The 23688-nt window shown below is 31.8% G+C and overlaps 1 protein-coding gene across 2 annotated transcripts in view; it reads right to left on the minus strand.

The window, feature by feature from the left end:
* The window catches only part of LOC145276703 (uncharacterized), a 212177-nt gene that overhangs the window by 36914 nt on the left and 151575 nt on the right, over positions 1-23688 (minus strand). For both annotated transcript variants that reach the window (XM_080127897.1, XM_080127898.1), the window contains 2 exons: positions 15751-15783; positions 8634-8730 (listed from right to left, as the gene is read on the minus strand). In XM_080127897.1, coding sequence (XP_079984023.1) covers positions 8634-8730; positions 15751-15783 — 130 coding nt within the window. The remainder of the gene's footprint in view (positions 1-8633; positions 8731-15750; positions 15784-23688) is intronic.

The following is a 23688-nucleotide window of genomic DNA, read 5'->3' on the forward strand; positions in this document are numbered from 1 at the left end:
TGTTTTGAATATAATAAACTAGTTATGACCAAAGTTTCATTTCATTCGGACAAAACACTAAGAAACAGGGCATAATTAGAGTTGGGGCCCGTTTATTTTGGGTCACCCTGTACAAAGCTGAATGTCTGTGCGTGTGTCTGGTCACGAATAGGCTCCTATATGGTTGACTATTTTAAAAAACTGATTACATATAATGACAGAAGTTGTATCGAGGATCAGGAATGGGTATCTTTGATCTAGCAGAACGGTGGTTCATAAAAATTGTGGGGTGTGCGTTCACGCCTTGCCCCCAAAGTATGGAAGTAAAAAATGAAAAAAAAAAAAAAAAACGTTTACAAGGGTTTTTGATATAGTTGTACATAAGAATACTTTGATAAGTATGTTTCAACTTAAAAAGGGATGGTATAATTGTGGGATCTGCGTTCGTGCCTGTACTTCATGGAAATATGGCACAAACTTTAACAAAGACTTTTCATATCTATTTGCGTAAGTATACTTTGATAATTATGTTTCAGTTTGGAGAAATATGGTATAATAAAATTATTGGGTGTTCATTCACGCCTGACCTCCACAGAATATAAATATGTCTCAAAGTTTAACAAGGTTTTTTAAAAAGGGCGAGGGTCCACAATGACACCTTAACTTTAATCTTAATTCACGTTAGCTTTTATTTATTTTTTTGAGTTGAATCATATTGTGTCGAATAAATTCACATTCTTATTAAAGTGAAAGCCAAAAAAAAAAGTTGGAACTTTAGACAATTCTCGAACACAAATTTTGCATAACTGTTTTTTTCCTTCTCCACTTGCACGTGGCACTCTTTCAAAAATAGATAAATAAGAAAAAATAAGAATGTTACTTGTTATCGTGTCAAAAGAAGGAAAAAATCCTGCTCACGTGATTACGTGTCTTTTTAAAAACATTTGCATAACCTTTTTATTTTTATTTATATATTTGTTTAAGCTTTTTTTGTCAGTGTACTAGAAGGAATTCAGTTGATTACAATCCTTTCTGCGTGTTCTTTACATTACAATATTACAACCCTGAATCCGATGGTGCAATACTACACCGTTCAATACTGTAAAACTGAAACGAAGCTGTTCTGCTTGGAAAGAGCACCATTTTCTTCTTATCCATATCGATTCTTTGCTTTAAAAAACTAAAGTAATTACGCGTTTACTTTTTTAATATTTCATTTTGCTGTTTCGGATTATTTTACTAAAGTAAGTAAAGCTTCATTATTTTTCAAAACTGTTTTGTTTCTTTATTTTTCGATATTTTGTCGATATTAAGAGTGTTTATCAGAAAAGCCAACAAACGACTAGCAAAAAAAATAAATACACAAGAAATAAATGTTACCATAGTCAATAAAAGTTCAGTTCATGTTTTTTTTTGTTTTGAAATAGTTTTTAATGCTCTTTACTTGAAATAATTTCAGCGAACTGAAATTAAAACGAAATTTGAGGTGATAACTACTTAAATTAATTTTTATATAAACTACACACGCCATAATCGAATATTCCACAAGCACAAAATAATGCAAAACATTAAAATATGTTTATAAATATTCCTTACGTTGACGGAACTCTCTTAAATTGTTAACACAGAATGCTCAGGTGCCCCTCCTTCAAATTGAAAACGGGGCTCTCCATTTCAAAGTTGCTGCTATTTTGATTTTTTTTTAAAACCGGTTTGTGAATTAAAAAAAAAATTTTTTTTTACAAACTACTTAAAAATACAGACCAATGAACTTTTCTACTATAAAAGTAACTTTTATTGACTATGGTAACATTTATTTCTTGTATATTTATATTATATATATATAACATTTTCTCTTTGTAAGGAAACATCATCTTGTTTGTCACTCTTGGCTACGAATGGAAACAAAGTTGATATAAAAAAATATATTTTCGCGAAAATTATCTTTACTTTTATCATATTTTGCTTAGGGTAAAATTTTTGAGTATCAAAACCTATCTCTTTACAACCCCTTCCTTTTCATAACCTATCATACTTTCATCAATCACAGTCCATTTTCTGTAGGCTGTTTTTTTTTAACCCAGTCAACGACGGGTACTTCTGCTAGTATTTATATATATTTCATAAACATTTTACATGTTAATAATATATATATTAATATTGTATGCATGTATGCAGACATTTGTGTAGTATGCATATATATATATAAAGAGAGAGAGAGAGATAGATAGATATGTATGCATGTGAATGTGGTCACCTGTGTAGATTAATCCTATTTTGATAACATACATAAGTATGCTATGACTTATAAACACTATTTAGTATGGATATTTATCTGAGTAATGGTCTGATTCATAATTTTAATTTTAAGTAAATACTAATCTTTTAAAATACTTAGATAAGATTGTCAGTAAAGTGAAATTAATTGAAATAAATATCAATTAAATTTATAAATTTTATAAACCATTTTTTTTTTTCAGGAATCAATGAAGACACTTTATTCTTTGTTTGAATATCTATAATTTTCAGATTAAAAATATAAAATATAATATAAAATGCTGTCAGCAAGGATGCAGATTCTGTGATAATGTAGTCATTAAAATGAAACGTATGAGGTACCTTCAATGAGTTTCCAGACTTTTGTTTGTGCAGGCATTTAAAATTGTTGTAGACTCTTGAAAATTCAGTATATTATTTCTGTACATCTTATGAGATGACGGACCAATTTTTATTACAGCTACAACAGGAATTGGAATACAATCTACTAAAGCGTGATTGTCACAGCTGATGAATTTCAAAAATGCAATCTGAACGTGAGGACACTTTAGAAGAACGATATGCAATAAAATTCTGTTTTAAACTTGGAAAAATGCAACAGAAACGTATGGAATGCTTCAGACTGCTTTTAGACCATCTTGCATGAATTGAACATCAGTTTTTTTTTTAGTGGCATAAGAGATTCAAGTAAGGCAGGGAGTCCGTAAGGGATGATGAGAGGTGTGGGAGGAGTAAGGAAGTCAGAACATCAGAGTTGATTGTCCAAATAAAGAAGTTCATAGATAAGGACCTTTGTGTGTCTATAGAGACAATAAGTGCATATTTTTATGTCAGTGTGGGAACTGTGCACACAATTATTTGCAAGAAACTGAAGACGTAGAAGATTTGTGTGAAGTTTGTCCTAAGGGTGCTCAGAGAAGATCAGAAAGAAAGACGCTGTCATGACAACAAGGTGGGCATCAAGACAGATCCTTACCTTCCCTATAGTCCAGATCTTGCTCACAATAACTTTTGGTTATTCCCTAAGTTCAAGGAAAACTTTAGAGTCTGTCATTAAGAGGTAACTGAGCAGTTGAAAGAGGCTGTGATGAGGGTCATTGACACGCTCACACAAGATGACTTCCATGGGGTCTTCCAGAAGTTGTTGGAACGGTACAACAAGTGCATTGCAGCTGGAGGAGATTACTTCAAAGGGGACTAGAGTTTCACATGTGTGTACTATCAATAAAAGTGTCCATATGAAAACTTATTGAAGGTATATTGTATATAGCCAAGTATCCTAAGTGAAACATGAATAGAAACAAGCACATAATTGAAAGCATTATTTCGTAACGTTAAAATGAAAACATTGGGAATAAGAATAATGCTGTAATTTTTGTTTTGTGAAATGAATAATGAAAATCAGTTTTGTTTAATTTTCCATTCTAATCATAAAAGACTTTTTTTCATTTTGGTAGTGATGGTAAGTCCACGAGTGATTGCTCTTAAAAAGAAAGTTAAACATTCAAATTCAAATTTATGCATTAACAACATGATGCATTATCCAGATTTAAATATAATACAACTGTTAAGAAGATGTTCAACTTTCTCTTCTGGAGCAATCGCTCATGGACATAACATCATTACCAAAATAGCCCCCCCCCCCCCCAATATTACGTCTTCTATGATAAAGATGGAATTCCACAGAATGTATTAGAAAATCAAATACTGATAAAAATTAAAATTACAGTATTACTCAATTTTCCAATGTTTTCATTTTATCGTAAGTAATGTCGTTTCCAAATGTAGATTGTTATCAGAATCATTTTCTAAAACCCTACAAGAAATTTAAGAAACAACACAGACTAAAACTACAACTTTATATACAGATATATATTTATATACAGTGGCACCAAAAAGAAATTCCACTTGTCATTTTTTCAAAAACCGCAAATTTAAGCTAAATTGAATGTAACTGCTTAAACAACCTATACTTCATTCAATTTGCCTTTTATTCCTTTATGATTTTACCTGTTGAAGATGGGATTATCATCCAAATTCCAGCCAAAGTAGTGTAGAAAATGTTCAGTCAAAATATTAATGTATTTGATTGAATTAATTTGACCATGCAAGCGAATTATAGGCCCTGAACCATAACACTAATAACGCCCCACACCAAAACTGAACCTCCACCACCTTGCAGCATTGAAACTGTGCACCTCGGATTACATTCTTCATCCTTCCTTCCATGTACGTATTGCCTACCTTGCTTTTGTTGCTAAAAATCACTTTTGACCAATATCAAGAGTCATGATTTTCATTGCATCTGACAAAGTCCAGATGACACCTGTCCTTTACAGAAATCATTGGCTTGCATCTTGCAACACAGTCTTGCAAATTAAATTCCTTCAATCTGTTGTTAATTGTAGAAAGAGAGCAATTTTTAACAAGATTACACTGTTGTTGGATTTGGGAAGCCATTTCAAATCTGTTTCTGTGGCTGCTGATCTTGATAGCATTGTCTTCCCTGTAAGAAATAACTCTAGGATGACCAGATTTAAGGGCATCACTAACACTGCCAGTGTTTTGGTGCTTTTGCAGTCATTCGTACTGTTTCTAATCATATTTCAATCTGCGATCGATTTCTTGATTGGATAAACCAGAAAAGTGAAGAGTAATGAGCTCCCGACGATCACTAAGAAAAAGTCGAAACATGACATATAGACTAAATGTTGTGCAGTATAACCTGGAACAACAACAATTACGATTAGAAATGCTTTGTTGCCAAAAACGTGGATATTTTAAGCTGGCTTTAAACTCATTTGTTGCTACGGAGGTTCTTTTTGCCTTCTCAATTTGAAGGAAAGTTTTTAAATTGACGTGAACACTAGGATTAAAAATCAAATATGAACAGGCAAAATTATCTATCTATATATCTATAAAAGTGAACGTATCTGTGTGTCTGTCTGTGTACATTTCCCTATGCAATAACTTTGTCAATTTTAAGTCTACAGACTCGAAATTTGATATACATAGCACTGAGATTTGGGAAAATCTTTGTGATTAGTTTTCGGCTTGAAATGTGGTTGTTAAGGGGTAAAAGTTCAATGATTTGACCTTTGAGAACTCTACCAAATTCTTCCAACAATTTGGGGTCTAAACACTTGAAATTTTAGATATAGGTGCCTTCGACATGGATCTAACTTAATAACTTGATTTGAACTCAAAACAATAAATGTTAAGGGGTTATAATAGGGGTCAAATTTAAAAAAATTGACCGTTTTTTGTTTTTTTTTGCTCAGCATACACCTCCAAACACCCGGGCAATGCCGGGCACCCATGCTAGTATATCTATAAAAGTGAAAGTGTGTGTGCATGTGTCTGTCTGTGTACATTTCCCTACGCAATAACTCTGTCAATTTTCAGTCTACAGACTCGAAATTTGATATACAGGGTATGGAGACTTGGAAAAATCTTTGTAATCCGTTTTCAGCCAAAGATTTGGCTGTTAAGGGACCAAAGTTCAACGATTTGACCTTTGAGAACTCTATCAAACTCCTCTGTCAATTTTGGGTATAAACTATTGAAATTTTAGATATAGGTTCCTTGGACATGGATCTAATTTAATAACTTGATTTGAGCCCAAAACAATAAATGTTAAGGGGTCATAATAGGGGTCAAAGTTTAAAAAATTTGACCTCTACGGTCTCTACCAAATTACTAAAGACAATTTCTAGTCTAAACATTTGAAATTTTACATAAAGAGTATTCAGAGATAGGGCAAGCTTTTTAATCAGTTTGGGTCAAAAATTTGAGCTATCAATATATAAATGTATGTATGTATGTTTGCATGTCTGCCTAAAACTTTTGACAGAGGTGACGGATTTTCACAAGATCAGTATCATTTGAAGCTCACCTCTTCAGATGACAAATACCGAAAAATTGGCTAAAAACATTAATTTCTTCACCCTCAACTGGGCACTTTTCTACAGGGAGTGGTCTCTTTTTTCGCTGATATTTTTGAAAGTCATCCCCTCTTTTCGATTGTCTGGCCTTAATTTAAACCTACGTCACTTCTGGTTTGACGGTGGTTGTAACAGATAAGACGTCACGTTTTTTCTCTCCTTCACGGCTTGCCTTCCTACTACCACTTTTTTTTTTTTGCTCAACACACACCTCCAAACACCCGGGCAACGCCGGGCATCCATGCTAGTAGAGGAATAAAAGGCGAATCAAATGAGGTATAGGTTGTTTAAACAGTTACATTAAATTTAGCTTAAATTTGCAGTTTTTGAAAATAATGAGAAAAAAAATGAAATTTTACTTTTTTTTTAGCGCCACTATTAAACTAAATAAAGATACGACTCCAGCTCTATTCATGAATGGATAAAATCATAGGATAAACAGGTCTTGAGTCAAGTTCATTTGCATTGAAGCAAATATTTGCAACAGTCTAAAACACCTATTTGGTGATATGTAAGTCATTTGAGATGATAAATTCATTCATTCAGTGGTACAAGGGATCTGACCAGAGTGGAAATAATTGTGTACACTGCCCATTAGCTTGGCGACACTTGAAATTTGAGTTAATGGACATAAAACTATAAGCATATTATTTTCAATTAAGTTTTAATAGTTTTGGACGGATGAATTTTAAAAACAATAGCCATAATTGATAGCATTATCAGAGAATATAAAACACAGCATTCTTGTTATATCTTATTTCATGGCTGTTGACAATCTTTTTCTCTCTGATATTTTAAGGTATTTTAACAGGAAATGAGAACATTAAAAAAAGAAATATTTTAGTGGGATTTTTTAGACATTTTTTAATTACTCTCAAACACCTATTTTTACGTAAAACCATGTTTTAGTAAAAGAAACTAATAACATTAAAACAGTAAGTTATAATCAGTTTTATTGTCCACGCATGGTCCAAAAAGTCAACCAAAACATAAAAAAGGTGGTCGATATAAATAAATCAAGAAGATAGAGGACTCCAAATGTTACAATTCTTTTTTCATTTTTCAGGGGTGGAAGTGATCAGGGTGATAGATGCCGTCAACATAGTAGATACTACTGATATGGATATTGCTTAATGATAATCACTGACATCTTTGAACTGAATCGACAAATTACTTGCTCGGATCTGAAAATTTAAATCCACATATTTGATGACTTTAATGTCCATCACAGCAATCAGATCAGTTTCATGAGCTTCACAAACTCATCTGCTAATAGCATGCACAGCCTCTTATTCGCTCATTCCTTTATACAGTCACCTTTCTGACTTGCATTCCAGAGTGTAATGATCAGCAGGCCTTATTCCCTGAGCTATTCTTGACAAAAATGCCAGAGGTTTTTGTAACAGATGCTTATAGTCCACTTGGGAAAGCTGATTACCTTGTAATAATGGTTAAAATCACAAAAAAACTGAAAACAACCAGATATTACCAACAGGTTGATAGGGTATCCATCAAAAATCTCACCCGGGATGCACTTTGGAGTAAAATTTTTTTATTTCATGCTAAACATTGCATAGATGAGTACGTGAATTAGTCAAAGCAGGTATTGAAGCATTTGTTCTATGTAGAAATTCTATAGCAAGTTTCACTCTCCTCAACTGTTCACTTTGAACGATGCTATTGTTTTTGTGCATAAACACCAAATCTTCCACCATTTGAACTGCCACAAGTTTAAAATAGGCAATCATTTGTCAAACTAAACCACAGCTAATAGTAGGTATACTGAGATAACTAGAAATAGCATTAAATCACAGAAATTTGTAACTCGTGATTTCTAGAAAATCTATAATAATATGATGAACAATGGGCAATCAATAGTGCCACCGTTATCCGAGCCCCGTGAAGTTGTTTCCATGGTAATAAATAAAGCCAAGCTACTTACCCAACACTTCACCTTAAATTTCATCCTGAACTCGACAAACCACTTCCTTGCTAGAAACCGCACTAGATATTCTTATCATTACCCCTTCTCATGCTTTGGATATAATAAAAACCTCAACGCATCCAAATCTTATCCCTGCTATAGTAATAAGGAAATGCTCCGCTGAACTGGCCTCTGTCCTTTTCAAACTCTATAACAAATGATTTGCAGGAAATTACTTCCTTGCTAACTGAAAAATTGTCTCTGTGGTACCCATTTTCAAGAACGGTGATGAAAAAACTCGGTAAGGTAACTAGAATAATACCAGTCTCTTTTCTCCACAACTCCGAACATCGCTTGTATTTCTCTTCACTACTAGCATTAAACAAAACCGGTTCAGAAGTTCAGCTGAACTATATAACAACTACTTTAGCATAAACTTATTGTGTAAGAACCTCTTTCAGAGGGTATCCATGGTAGAGATTTCAAATGAGAAAAAGTTGTCTATTTACCATGAGTCCCTCATTTTGAAGATCTGCTGCTAAAGCTTCACAAAGTTGCAGACATTTATCATATTGTTCACTTGGTTTGTTAATTTCAGTAAAAGTTCTGCAAGAAACAAAAACAAAAATTATCAGTTAATTTTTTTTTTTTTTTTTTTTAAATCAAAACATATTTTTTTTATCTTTTATAGATTTTTTAATAAATCTTCAAACATTTTTAAGAAAAATATCTGACATCAGTCAATAAATATCTTAATCTGTTGAGATTTTTACTGGAAAAAGTTAATCCCATGGCAGCAATCCAGACAGAGCCCCCTTCCTTACCCAATGACTATCAAGTGTAGAAGGACCTGGATGTGTTGAGAGCTCAGGATATGTGACCTTTCACAAAATCTCCAGCCACCAGACTTTATGATTTTAATGGCAGTATACTACTCCCTCCCCCTCAAAAAAAGGGTAAGGGTGGGGTAAGATAATGTTGGTAGTTCACTCTGCCTACCCGACCATATGAGTTCCACACACAAAATGTCTGGCATGTCTCCAACTCTCTCCAACCTTCAGTCACCCAATTTTATTGATGTAAAAAGCCATTTTTTTTCTATCCACCAATGAAATTGCAGATCATTCTTGATTATGACTTCAGTTTTTAAGACCTGATGCACCAATAATAAAATTGTAAATTATTTTATATATATATATATATATATATATATATATATATATATATATATATATATATTTAAAATATTTTTCATACAAAGTATATTACTTTGAATCAATTTGAAATCTTGGATGGTGAATAATTTCAAATATTTGAAATGTCTTTGTTTCACAAGAGTAGAAAACCAATATTGGTTCAAGACTAAGTTATAAAGTTAAAATGAGAAAAAAAAAACACTTTTCCACTCTCCAGTGTTTTACCCAAATGATTTTGATTTTTGTTTTATAAGTTTGTATTAAAAAATATAAGCAAAGTCTCTGTTATAATTTAAATCGACCATTATTTTTTATTTGTACATCCAAATTTAGGGTTGGTTTGAACACACATCTGGGAATGTGCTACTTATAATATGACAGAATGCACCTCAAATTTTGTCTGTTAATAACGCAGCTGGGATTCTAATTCGTTTTCTAAAAATAATCCTTTCACAATTTTAGATAAAACAACAAAAAGATGCAATCGTGAATTGGCTATATGGCATATCAACCTTCAAACAAAACTTATTGTACAGAATTCATTTTGGTACTCCTGCAGTATTTTACCCACCGATTTCACGATCTTAGCTGAGCGTTGACGAACACTTTCGGCGTTAACGCCGACGAAAGCCGAGAATTCGGAGCTACGGTGCAAGAAAGCTCAAAGTATGTGAATAGCAACAAGGAAAAGATATTACACACACAACAAAATGGATAAAATTAATACAAAAAATTTGGATAAAATAAATCACAAACACTTACCGTAAGTTTTTTTAAAGTAAAATAAATTTATTTTGTTGAATATTTTTTTTTTTTTGGTTCATTTTGTTTTCCGATAGCTTTTTTTTTTTGGGGGGGGGGGGGGTAAGCAACAGTAATAAACACTTCAATGTTTTTTTTTGTTTGTTTTTAACAAAACGTTATTAAACAGTACAACAATGTTTTTCTTTTTTTTTTTTCAGTAATGTTTGTAGGGGGGGGGGGGACAACAATTACTGTTTATCTTTAGTTCCGACTGGAAGATTTTCTACTGACTGTAGAGGCAAAGTAGGGAGCAAAGGGTTTTCAGAGGATGTGGAAAGAAGCTCCTTCCCAACCGGGTAGCCTTCCGCGATTTGATTTATTATGGAGACAAAAGGGTTGTGTTCAAATTTTTGTCTCCACATAAATTCGCATAAATATGTTTCCAACAACTCCCGTTTTTTTTTTTTTATCGCTAAATTAAATAGCTGAAATGAAAGGCTGTGTATTTTTACTTTGAACAATAAAATAACTGAAATGAAACGCTATGTGTGTAATTTCAATGAAAATTATTCGTCTGCTGCGCGTTCGTTTGAAGCGCCCTGATTGGCTGATAGAGTATCGTACCGCTCGCCATGTTCCGGCGTTTTCCGACGGATGTCGATCAACGCTCGGCTAAGATCGTGAAATCGGTGGGTAAAATACTGCAGGAGTACCTTCATTTTATATGATTAGTTGAATAAATGGCACTACTTTATTCATGGTTGGGGGGGGGTAATAACTTACCAAATAGTATTGGTAGAAATACAAAATAGATACAATAGGATTTCAACTTGACATAACCAATCCCATAGTCTGAAATAGTATCCATTATGCCAATCACATAACTACTGGCTTAAAAATCGGCCAATTAGGTTATAAGTGGTACTATATGATTTGAAAGCAGTTTAACACACACCCATTTTGTTTTCTTTCTTTTTTTTCGCTTTTAATTTTTACTATCGTTTTTTTTTTTTCACTTCTTGAGTTGAATTCATCTTTTTTTTGTTTTTTCTTCATTTCAGTTTTTCTTTTTGATTTTCTTTTCATTACATTTTTGTCATTCTTTTTTATTCGTGTTTTATTATTTATTTATTATTATCTTCTTATGAAATCTTTTTTTGGCAAACAGTCAAACCCGGAAGTTGTTGAAACAAAAGATTGTTCTGTTCTCTTCTTGCAGTTTATGGCATTAGCTTCTCTCCTCTTCTATATAATAAAATAAAGTTAGTCAAACGCTCGATGTTTGTCAACGATAATATACTATTAACTTTGAAACTTCAATTCAAAAACGCTAACGTACTATTTACTTTCAAATTTAAAATTAAAAACAAAACGATATTTTTGGAAAAAAAGAAACGGCATAGTTTCAAAATAAAACGAAACTAAAATGAAAGTAATAATGCTTGCAGGCAATGAGAAATAGGTGAGCTACGTATTTATAAATTAAGAGTAAAAAACCAAAAAAAAACAAAAAAAACAAAAAAACAAATTATATATATAATTATATAACTATAGATATATTTATAGGATATAAATTTCAACATTTTGTAAGGCATCAAGTTTATTGAAAACCAATTTTAAAGAAGTCTAAAAGAGATTCTTATTTTCAATCACCATGTAAGTAAAAAGAGATTATAAACTTTCGCACCACAAGTGCTCCTTTGTGTTAAAACCAAATCCATTTCCAAGGGAGGTAGATGTGGCCAAGCAAGAATATTTGAAAGATTCTTTTGATAATTTATCAGAAAATCTCAAAGGATTAAAAAAATAAATAAAAACAACCATGAGATTCCATATTTTTTATATAATTATTTCATTAAATTTTACCCTAACCTTTAAGACTAAATATGCAGTAGAAATCATGAATAAAATATTCCTGGAGAGTGTGCCTTTTGTGAATGATGCCTGTAGGAATGCTCAACAGATCCAAAATATCAAACTGTTGCTTTCCAACTCAAAACCTTCTTCACATATTTTTGTTGTCTTAAAATACAATAATAAAAGAAATGACAACTCTTTTCATTTTCTCACATTCCTTCTTTGTCTATTAGCCAGGCGCGGAGATACAATCAGGAGCTCATCACAGACACCCAGTGCTTGCTCTTGTTTCTTGATTAGGGCAATGAATGCCATCCCCAACCCTTTCTTCCCTTATTGCTTTTCTTTCCCATGTCTTAAGTCAAGCAACTCTTCAACGCTTGCTTATCACTCACGCACATGCAACTTGTCTGGGTCACTATTATCTGACAGATTGAAGGTACAGGTTTGACAGTTTGTCTGGCTGTTGATTCCGACTGACAGTACAGAAATCCTAACACTTTGGTATTGTTTAGAACGGCTGCTCTATTATCAGTTGTATAATATCAGGATGGTTGTAGCACCATATTGTGCATAGAAAGGGACCCTGCAGTTACTTCCAGTATTTCTTAAATATTTTCTGCAAAAATAATTTGAAGAAAAATGTATATATACAGGATGAGCTAAAACTAGGTGGACAATGTTGTACATCTGGTCTCAATAAAAATGGTCCTGACTACCTATCTTCAGCAAATAAAACAAATATAATTTAATAAGTTTTTCTTTTAAGAGTATAGGTAGCCAGAACCATTTTTATTGAGGCCGGATGGTTGATCCTAGTTGACCTCTATCATGACAAGAATGTCACTTCCACAGGTAGGAAAGTTTACAACATTATTCACATACTTTTGGCTCAACCTATATAAATAAAATTATTAGATAATTAAGCAAAAAAGATCCCAAAAGTTCATGTTGGTCACAAAATATGTCAGGGGAGAGGCATATACAGCTATGGTAAATGAATGCTCCAGGGAATTTATGATACAAGAAATCAATCTGATTGGTGATGATGGTTTGTAAAATTGAAAATTTGATGTTATTCATCTAATTATTCAAAATAATGCTGTTCATATCAAGAAAAGTCTTTCAAAATAAGATGGTAGCCTAAACCCAATCTTTATTTGGCGGCTTCAGATAAAAACATTCAGATGGCCACTGGAAAGGAATTGCCGTGATATTCAGTTTAAGATCCATTTTATATGCAAGCATGCATTGAATGGCTTTTAAAAAATTAATCTCTAAACTTATCTTTAATCAGGTCTTTACTTATCCCTCTTTCTTTTAAATTCATTCTCATCACTTTCTCCCATGTTTCCTCTGACCTCCCTCTGCCATCTCAACTGTTCTATATCTCCTAATTCAAGAGTACACACTCACTCTTTTAATGTGATTAAATCAACAAGCTCAAACATTTTTTGTAGACCAAGGTGCACTTCACTTAGTGTGCTGACTTTTTAGAACCTGATCTTGTGTCTAACCTCCTAATAAATATGAAAAAGGTCAGAATATAATTCTATTGTTGGTTTTCCATGGTAGAGGCACATCAGACGATTTGCAATAAACTAACCCCTTTTCACAAAAAAAGGTAATATTTCAGATGGTGGATCGTCTAGAACAGAAAGAACAGAATTATATGCCAGACAGCAACAAAACCACTTCCAGACTGATTGTCAAAAATGTATCCCCAATTGGCACAAACTGATGAGCATATAAACTATTATGAATTGATGACGCTTAAGTGCAGCTTGGAAAAGTGGAGAAGTTATATTTATTTTTTAAATAACGGAAGTAAAATCAAATTCTGACCTTTTCATATTTCTCTTGGTTTGTTGTACCAGATATAAACATAGCCACTCTTTTGTAAGCAAAGTTTAAAAATTTACAAATATGAACCAATGAAACTCATACAAAACAAGATTTTGTTATTCTTTATGGCCAACAAAATTTCTTGAAGAAAAAAAAATTACAATTATTATTTGTCTTTTTTCTAATAATTCAGTCTTTCTTTTTTTAGGTAAACAAAATAAAAATGGTATAAAGTAAAAAGATTGATAAAAATAAACAAGCTAAGATATGAAATATATAAACAGTGCCAGCAAAAAGAAAGTCCGCACTTGTCATTAATGTAACTGTTTAAAGAACCTATACCTCATTTGATTCGCCTTTTATTCTTCTATAATTTTACCTGTTCATATTTGATTTTTAATTGAAATATTCTAGTGTTCACGTCAATTTAGAAAAATAATTTCAAATTAAGGAGGCAAAAAGAAAATCCACAGCAACAAATTCGCTTAAAACCAGCTTAAATTATCGCCCCCTAAATCAGTTTAAAATATCCACCAACAGGAAACAAAGCATCTCTAATCGTAATTGTTGTTGTTCCAGGTTATACAATGTAACATTTAGTCCATATGCCATGACTTTCTCTTAGTGATCGTCAGGAACTCATTACTCTTCACCTTTCTGGTTTATCCAATCGAGAAATCAGCCGTAGATTGAAATGTGATGAGAAAACGGTACAAAAGACTGTGAAAAAGCGCAAAAACACCGGCATTGTTCGTGATGCCCCTACATCTGGTCATACTAGAGTTACTTCTAACAGGGAAGACAATGCTATTAAGATCCAACAACAGTGCAATCTTGTTAAAAAGTGCTCTCTTTCCACTGTCAAGAACAGATTAAAGGAATTTAATTTGCGAGGATATGTTGCAAGACGCTAGCTAATGATTTCTGTAAAGAACAAAAAGCGCCGTCTGGACTACGTCAGATGCAATGAAGATCATGACTCTTCATAGTGGTCAAAAGTGCTTTTTAGTGACGAAAGCAAGTTCAATAGGCTAGGCAGTGATGGTAGTACATCCATCGGAGGAAAGACAAAGAATTTAATCCTAGGTGCACAGTTTCAACGCTGGAAGGTGGTGGAGGTTCAGTTTTGGTGTGGGGCATTATTAGTACCAATGGTCCAGGGCTTATAGTTCGCTTGCAAGGTCAAATTAATTCAACCAAGTACATTAATATGGTGACTAAGCATTTTCTACCCTACTTTGGTCGGAATTTGAATGATAATCTCATCTTCATGCAGGATAATGCTCCCATTCACACAGATGGCAATGTCAAGAAGTTCATGGAAGAGCATGATATTCCGTGTTTGGATTGGCCTGCACAATCTCTAAACCTCAATCCTATCGAAAATGTATGGCATTACATCAAGCAACAGCTATGCAATGATAAAATTTCTAATTTGAAAGAATCTTGGACAAAAATTAAAGAAAAGTGGGATGCCCTTTCCCTGGAGTATTGCTGCAGTCTAATTCAAGGAATTCCCAAAAGATTGCAGGCTGTCAAATTGTAAAAGAGCTATGCTACTAAATATTAACTAGTTCATTGTGTTCTTGTTGTATTTGTGTTGCATTAATGTCCTAAAGTTACATTTAAATAACAATTTTCCATTGTGCGGACTTTCTTTTTGCCTCCTCAATTTGCAGTTATTTTTTTAAATCAACATGAACACTAGAATATTTCAAATAAAAGTCAAATATGAACAGGTAAAATTATAGAAGAATAAAAGGTCAATCAAATGAGGTATAGTTTGTTTAACCGTTACAATCAATTTAGCTTAAATTTGTAGTTTTTGAAAAAATTACAAGTGCGGACTTTCTTTTTGCTGCCTGTATATATATATATATTTTCAAACTTTTCAACAAAATTTAGTTTTTAAAATTAATCTTCTGCTCATGATCCGCAACATAAGTCATTTATTGTTAAAAAAAATTTTTTTTTAAATACTTACTGTTCAGTACTCAAGCTTTTTCTTTCACTGTCTCTAGAAATAAAGAAAAAAGTTAGGAAGTTAAAAAAGATCTACAGATCAACTCACAAAATAGAAATGTTACAAGATCAAACACCAAGGGAGAAAGGTAAATAATTTATATAGACCCCATCCCTGCAAAAAAAAAAAAAAAAAAAACCTATCAAGCTAAGAGTAAACGATTGAAAGCTTAAAAGATGGAAGTTTAAAACTAAATAACAAAATTTTAAATGAACAAAGTGTACATTCAGCACCATGATTATAATAGCAGCTGAAAGGATAAAGTTTAGCATAACAAACACCATATATGAGGTCACTAAAAGGTCAAAATATAGTGTTGGCAAAAAGAAAGTCCGCACTTGTAATTTTTTCAAAAACTGCAAATTTAAGCAAAATTTAATGCAACTATTTAAACAACCTATACATCATTTGATTCGCCTGTTATTCCTCGCCTTCTATTCCTCTATAATTTTACCTGTTCATATTTGACTTTTAATTGAAATATTCTTGAAATATTCTAGTGTTCACGTCAATTTAAAAAAATAACTTTAAATTGAGGAGGCAAAAAGAAAGTCCAGAGCAACAAATTCGCTTAAAACCAGCTTGCAAGGTTGAATTAATTCGACCAAATAAATTAATATGGTGACTGAGCATTTTCTATCCTACTTTGGTCGGAATTTGGATGATAATCCCATCTTCATGCAGAATATGATCCTTCTACCGCTCCAGAAGATATCTCACTACTGATGCAATTCTCTATCTATATAAAAGCCAAGTACGTCCAAGGATGGAATACTGTTGCCATATCTGGGCAGGAGCTGCTAAAAACAGCCTATCCTGCCTTGACAGAGTACAAAATAGACTTTGTGGCTTAGTGGGGGATGCCCTTTTCTCTACCCTGCAACCTCTCTCCCACAGAAGAGACGTTGCGAGCCTATCCTTGTTTTATCGTTATTTCCATGGCAGGTGCTCGTCTGAACTCCAATCTCTGGTCCCCCCTCGCCAATCTTTCACGAAAAACACCCGTCTAACTGAATCCACTGTGAATAATTTCCCCACTCTATATCTGTGCCTAAATCAAAACGTGGATTCCATGAACAAAGCTTCTTTCTTAGAACTGCACGCCTGTGGAACTCTGTTCCGTCTGCCTGCTTCCCACCGGACTACAACTTGGATGTCTTCAAGTCCAACGTTAACAAATTCCTAATGAACTGCCCCCTTAAGTAAACACTTCATCAAATCTCCACACTAACGTAATGTACTTGCAATAACCCTTATCCCTGAGTGGCTTCCGGGCCTTGATAAGTGGTGATCACTGTGTAAAAATAAATAAATAAATAAATAATGCTCCCATCCACACAGATGGCAATGTCAAGAGATTCATGGAAGAGCATGATATTCCGTGTTTGAATTGGCCTGCACAATCTCCAGACCTCAATCCTATCGAAAATGTATGACATTACATCAAGCAACAGCTACGCAATGATAAAATTTCAAATTTAGAAGAACTTTGGACAAAAATTAAAGAAAAGTGGGATGCCCTTTCCCCGGAGTATTGCTGCAGTCTAATTCAAGGAATTCCCAAAAGATCACCGGCTGTCAATTTGCAGAAGGGCTATGCTGCTAAATATTAACTAGTTGTATTTGTGTTGCATCAATGTCCCAAAGTTACATTTAAATAACAATTTTCCATTGTGCGGACTTTCTTTTTGCCTCCTCAATTTGAAGTTATTTTTTTACATCATCGTAAACACCTGTGTATATTTTTAAAATGATTTTGTTTCAGAATAATTTTCACTGCAAAATCAAAAACAATTTATATTTACTTCTTACAAAAAAATACATTTGGTGAAAAAATTATGTATCGAAATATTTGCAAAAAAAATTGCTGACAAAATAATAATTCAAATTGAACTTTTTTAATCTTAAAAAGCTGTTACTTGTAAAAAAAAAAAAAATGAAATACTTTAAATGACAAGATGGACCCAAAGATCAGAGGTTATATCGACTGAAATATTGTAAGAATATCATACAACAGTAGTTCAAATAATACCTACTTAAAACAAACGATAAAAAGGATTATTTATTTCCTAACCTTATTCTTGAGTGTATGTGTTCATGTACGATTCAACACTAACTTTATTTAAAGATGTGTTAGGTGTATTTATATGTCATTGAATCGCATTTTCATCTGTTTAATAATTGGTTGTTCACGTGAATGAAAAGAAAAATGACAACAGTGTTAAAATGTGGCGATTTTAAATAAAACAACTGCTTCAATTTTGGGTAAACCATTTGACATCGTTTCAATCCTTTTTGAATATAAGATAAGGCAAACAATTCTAGTTAAAATAATATTCATTTTGAAATGTAAGATTAATAGAGATTTTCATTTCATTTTTGTGGCTGGTATCTACATTGGAATTAAATGTGAACAAATCACCAATTCTATTTTTTAAATTATTTCTTCATGATTAAGTCAGTGGAAAATAAGCCCCACACTGTCTGCTAAGCTCCAACCTCTGTCACATCACCAGTGTTGCATCCTTGTCTTTGTTTTACTAATACTTCCATGAAATATGATCCAATGAACTAACTGCACTTGTATTCTCCTCCCACAACAAAAATACCTGACCCACCTAATTGCTAACAAAATCTCACCCCTTCACTGTAGAGGTTTATAGATGCTGGAATATTTTCTAATAAGTTTTCTTCCTTGGATTCCTTGCCTTTGAAATTCCCTCCTTTTTCCCTCTGACTATATACAAAAATTTAAATGTAATGTGAACAAACATCTTGCTGCCCAATTACCAACCCAGGTTGCTCTCCTCTATAAATCTGTTCCCTATCAGAGAATCTGCTTATGCTTCAGTGGCATTATGCCTTGTTTAGGGTGAACAAAAAAAGCTGTAACATGTCAACACTATGTATATTATATATACTTCATCATCTCACAACAGCCGTTTGATGCTGTAGTTGCAGGTATGTTGAGGTTAGGGTTAGACATAAATTTGTCTGGCCATTCCCGATCTTCCTGTTAATTTCAAATCTTTTCTGCCTCATTTGGACTAGGCAGTCTTCAGAGTTTGCATTTTTCCCATTCTCATCTTCAGATACATCTAGAAATTCCTTTAAAAAAGTCAAAGTTTACCAGATTCTCGAAAGTAAACCTAAATAGCATTTCATCTGACAAATTAACATTTGGTTCTAGCTAGCCAGTGAATTTCAGAAATTTTCTGTCCATTTTTTATGTCAAAAATTCCAATCCTTTTCATAGATTACATATTCCATCTAACCTGATAATTTTTGAGGTATTGGTGTCAACCATATAAAATAGTTTAAACTTGAAAGGTGTTACAAAAAGATTCATGCATTTTCATCTTTATTTACTTTTAACAAATATGATATATTTTTTTAAATATACAAATTGTCATTACAACAAGCACAATTTTCACTCATTTCTATTATCTGTAGTCTTGCTCACGTATGCTATCTTGCATTTTTTTTATTGAAAAGCAGTCATTCGCAAATTTTTTATATGAAACAAATTGTAAGCATTGCTAATTTTCTTTTCATTGCTATTTATTGTTTCCAGAAGCTTTTGTTATAAAAGAAAGCGTATTGAAAACTTCTTTTTTTAAACATGTTTACTTTTAATATTCAACAAATTTGTCTGATATCTGATTTGATTACTAAACAACATTTCAATTCCTTTTTAGCATGATACTAACCAGCTGGTCACCTGGCATTGCCTGGTTGTACAATACACTTAAACATGATATTTTAATTTATGCAGATTATGTATGTATGTGTTATAGAATCAATCCTCTATTGATTATATATTATGAGGAATAATTTGCCCAGTGAACTAATTTGCAAAGAAAAATAATAAATCATAATGATAATGTCGTTCATCAAATTCTGTCTGTGTTGGTTTACAATATCACATCAGCTGATATTTGGGCTTGATGATGAATGCCCTATAAAAGTGATTTCTGACTAATGTTTAGTTTTAAAATATGCAAACGAAGAAATGATTTGCAGCGATTTTAAATGGTACCTCATCTGTTATCGTAAATTGAACTCATTAATAAGAAAAAATAAAAATAAAATGGTGAGGTACACCCTGGCTTGAACCGGGAATCATTCGATCTGTAGTTGAATGCTCTACCACTCAGCTATATTTTCAGATGTCAATAATTCAGTTTTTTTAAGAAGAAATCGTTTGCTAAGATTTTATTATCTCTCGTCAGTGTAATGTAAAGTATTTCCTTGTAAAAATTCTTTTTTATTTATTTATAAGAAAAAACTATTTTTAAGATTGGACTTTTTCGATTTTTGATACTTATCGAATGAATTTTTGTACAAAACATATCTAAGAACACTACCAAACATATCAATTAGCTTTGTGTGAAATTTACAAAAGACAGGCTCAACCGTTTCAGAACCTATGAGGAATGAACTCACACACACAAAGTGACTTTTATATAATAGTAGAGATTTACATAATTTGCAAAGAAAAAAATCGTAACAAAAAAATGTTGCAAAAATGTATCTTAAATGAAAGTAACATCTTTTGCAAATTTACTAATACTTAGTTTGTGCTGATCAACCTCTGGTTTCAAATGTAGAGTGAGAATAATATCTTGGAGATCAGGGCTCTACATTGCGAGTGAAACAGTCGCATTTGCGAGTGATTTTTCAAAGTGATGACTAGAAATAATGAAACGCTTATCTTTTGGCGATTGTATTTCTTTCACCGACAATCTTCCAAAGCTCACTACTGAATGAATATCTTTTTAACTTTTTTTTTTATAAAACGAACAAAGTTAAATTATTTAAACAATAAAAGTTTAATAAAACAATACTCTTTTTTTTTTGTTTAATGAAGGCTGTTTAAAAAACATCTGAAGAAATCAGAATGTTTATACGTTCAAGTATCAACATAAAATTTGTTGTATATTTAGAATTACACTTATTTAAAAAATACAGAAAAATCTTTATGATGTACATACTCGTCACAGAACAAAGATTATTTTGGAAGATATACATTTTTTACAGTGATTTTTATTTCAGTGTAAGTAAATAAGTGAGCATTTTTCTTCAGAAACAAACCTCAGTGGACGTGCATGATTATTGATTTTGTTTTTTCAAAATATTTGAAAGGGACTCTTCTCCTGTTTAACATATTTATTACTAAATTTTCTTTTTTAATTCTTCCAAACACTATTCATTTAGCACTAAATTTTCAGATAAAAAAAATTGAAATTATGATTGTTGAATTTTTAAAAGAGCAGATTGTTAAGTTTGTTAATTTTAACATTGACCCCACCCCCATATTAGCTTTTCTTCAGGATTTTTTTACCAACTTTAAAATATTTTATTACTTAATTTTGACACCTCCCCCCCCCAAGAAAATTGTCTTCAGATTCCTATATCTATTAAAGATCAAATCCTAAAATTATTTTAAAAAAATAAAATAAAATGAACCACTTCTCAATATACAAAAGGTTATCCATGAAATGAAGTAATTTAGTCTGATTTAATCTGATATTTATGGAGCAAATGTTGCTACAAATTGAACAAATTTTTTTCATTTTTTTATCTGAAAAGTTGATGTTTAATCAAACGTATTCTGAAGAATCAAAACAAAAAAGAATCAGTATTAAATATGTTTGATCGATGTTGTATAGGTTTGTCACAACAAAATTTCAATTCATATAAAATAAATTAAATTTTTATTAGTGCATACAGTTTGAAATCTGCATAAATGAATGTGTTGTATTAACAACTTACACAGCAAATTGAAACCTCTCTAAAACTTGAATAGAAAGTTTTAAAATATATTTTTATCAATGTGATGAAAATTTCAGAAGTTATTCAATGACAGATGAAAATATTTTATACTGTTTTTTTCTTGAAAAACTTGTTGAAAGTTTTTACTTTCTTCATAAAAATGTTTTTAAATTTTACATTTTAGAATGGAAAATATTTTTCTTATAAAGATATGTCATTGTACAATTAAAATCGTTAATAATAAAAACTGTTTACACAAAAATTGGCCATGATGTAAAAATTGAAAACTGCAATAATACCGAGTCATTTTTTTATTTAGATACAATTTAACTATTTTTTTTAATAAAATACACTGTAGACACCATCATGTTATGAAAAATATAGTTTAGATAAAATAAATAAATGACAAAAAGTCTATATTCCAAATTTTAAGATGTTGTTCATCTTATTATTTATTTCTTTTAGCATGTTAAAATAAATGGTAAGATGAACATCTTAAAATTTGGAATATAGACTTTTTATTTGTATATGCTCTGTAGTTACATCAAGCTTCATTAATTAAAGAAATTATATAAATAAAGGGTGAAATATAATTTAATCAGCAAATTTTTCCCATAAACTTTCTTAGATAAAGTATATATTTATTTCAAATAATTTATAAAATGGTTTAAAAAATCTTCAAGAGACATTGAATGCCAAACTGACAAAGTATTTTTACAAATTTTTATTTGGCAGATCTCAAACAAGAAACTTTGCTATGTATAAAGCACAAATAAATCCACAAAATCTCAATCTGATGCAATGATGTTTGTCCGTTTTTCTAGAACCAGATATTTGATGACAGGCGATGGCTTCTGTCTTTTGCTTTGTTTTGTGACATTTAAACAATGCACTAAAGTCTGAAAAAGTTGAATCGGATCTGGACAAAGGCATGACAACATTGTGTTTTGATTTGGACATAACATTGCAAATATGAAGAGAGAGAGAAATCCTGTGCCATAACAGATAAAGTGCTTGATAAAAATTAAATTGGAAGTGATACTTTTCTAGAGACTGAAGGTTCAATCCTCAGTTCGGGTGATACTAAGAATGCGACTGCAAATTACTTAACACTTTTACCCCATCCCAACAAGAGCATGCTACCCCAGAGGATTAAAGAAAGAGTTCAGTTCGGAATCCTGTGCAGATTCCCATGTTCAATAGAAAGATTCCAGAGTTTGACAAGATACACCTGAAGAAGGCTGGAGGTTACATTGACCGAAACATTCTGCATACAAAACTCAAGATAAGAATAGTAGTCCAAATAATCCAATGCTGAAACATCCATGTTAATAAGGATTATTAATCAAGAATAACAACCTTCCGTGAAAAGATCAAGAAAATGATTTTTAAAAAAATTGGAGAAAACTTTTTCAGATAAAATCCCAATTATTGATTATGTCAAATGGATTTTATTTTGACACCTGTAACATTTCAGATTATGACATGCGGAGAACTAAAATAAGACTGAATTTTGTTTGACCAAAGGATGTATATTTAACTTCAATATATATTTCAATTCAGTATATGATTTAAAATTGAACAAAGGATAACACATCTAAGTGAGTAAATTTCTAATCTCAGATCTTTAGTAATAAACTTGGAAAACATAGAAAAGTGTCAAACTATCGATTGCTGATTTAGTACATCGATAAGTAATGGTGGAAGTGTGCAGAAAAGGCGGTACTACAACAAAGAAGATGGGATGATAATATATTTTTCTGGACTTCTAGATCAATCAATCAGTTAAACATAGTAATAAGAGGCAGGAGGATTTGGAGAGGGTCAATACATGATAAACCATATTCTACAGAAAAATACAGCAAAAATATTTGATGATGATGAAAAGCATCAATTGATGTTTTATCCTTAGATTCAGAAACCATGAAAAATACAGGCACTGTCGGATTTAATCTCAGATATATTTATGAAGAAATGGTATATATGGAACTGACAATAAAAAAAAAAATGTCTCACAAAGTACAGCTCTTTTCTTGGCAAAGATTGCTCAAGAACATGCTGCGCAATTTATCCCAAACAGTTTGTATAAATTTCTGTGTTTATTGTTCATTGATGCATTCGTTT

This window comes from Euprymna scolopes, chromosome 5, assembly GCF_053919585.1.
Source record: "Euprymna scolopes isolate OS-2025 chromosome 5, ASM5391958v1, whole genome shotgun sequence".
NCBI lineage: Eukaryota > Metazoa > Mollusca > Cephalopoda > Sepiida > Sepiolidae > Euprymna > Euprymna scolopes.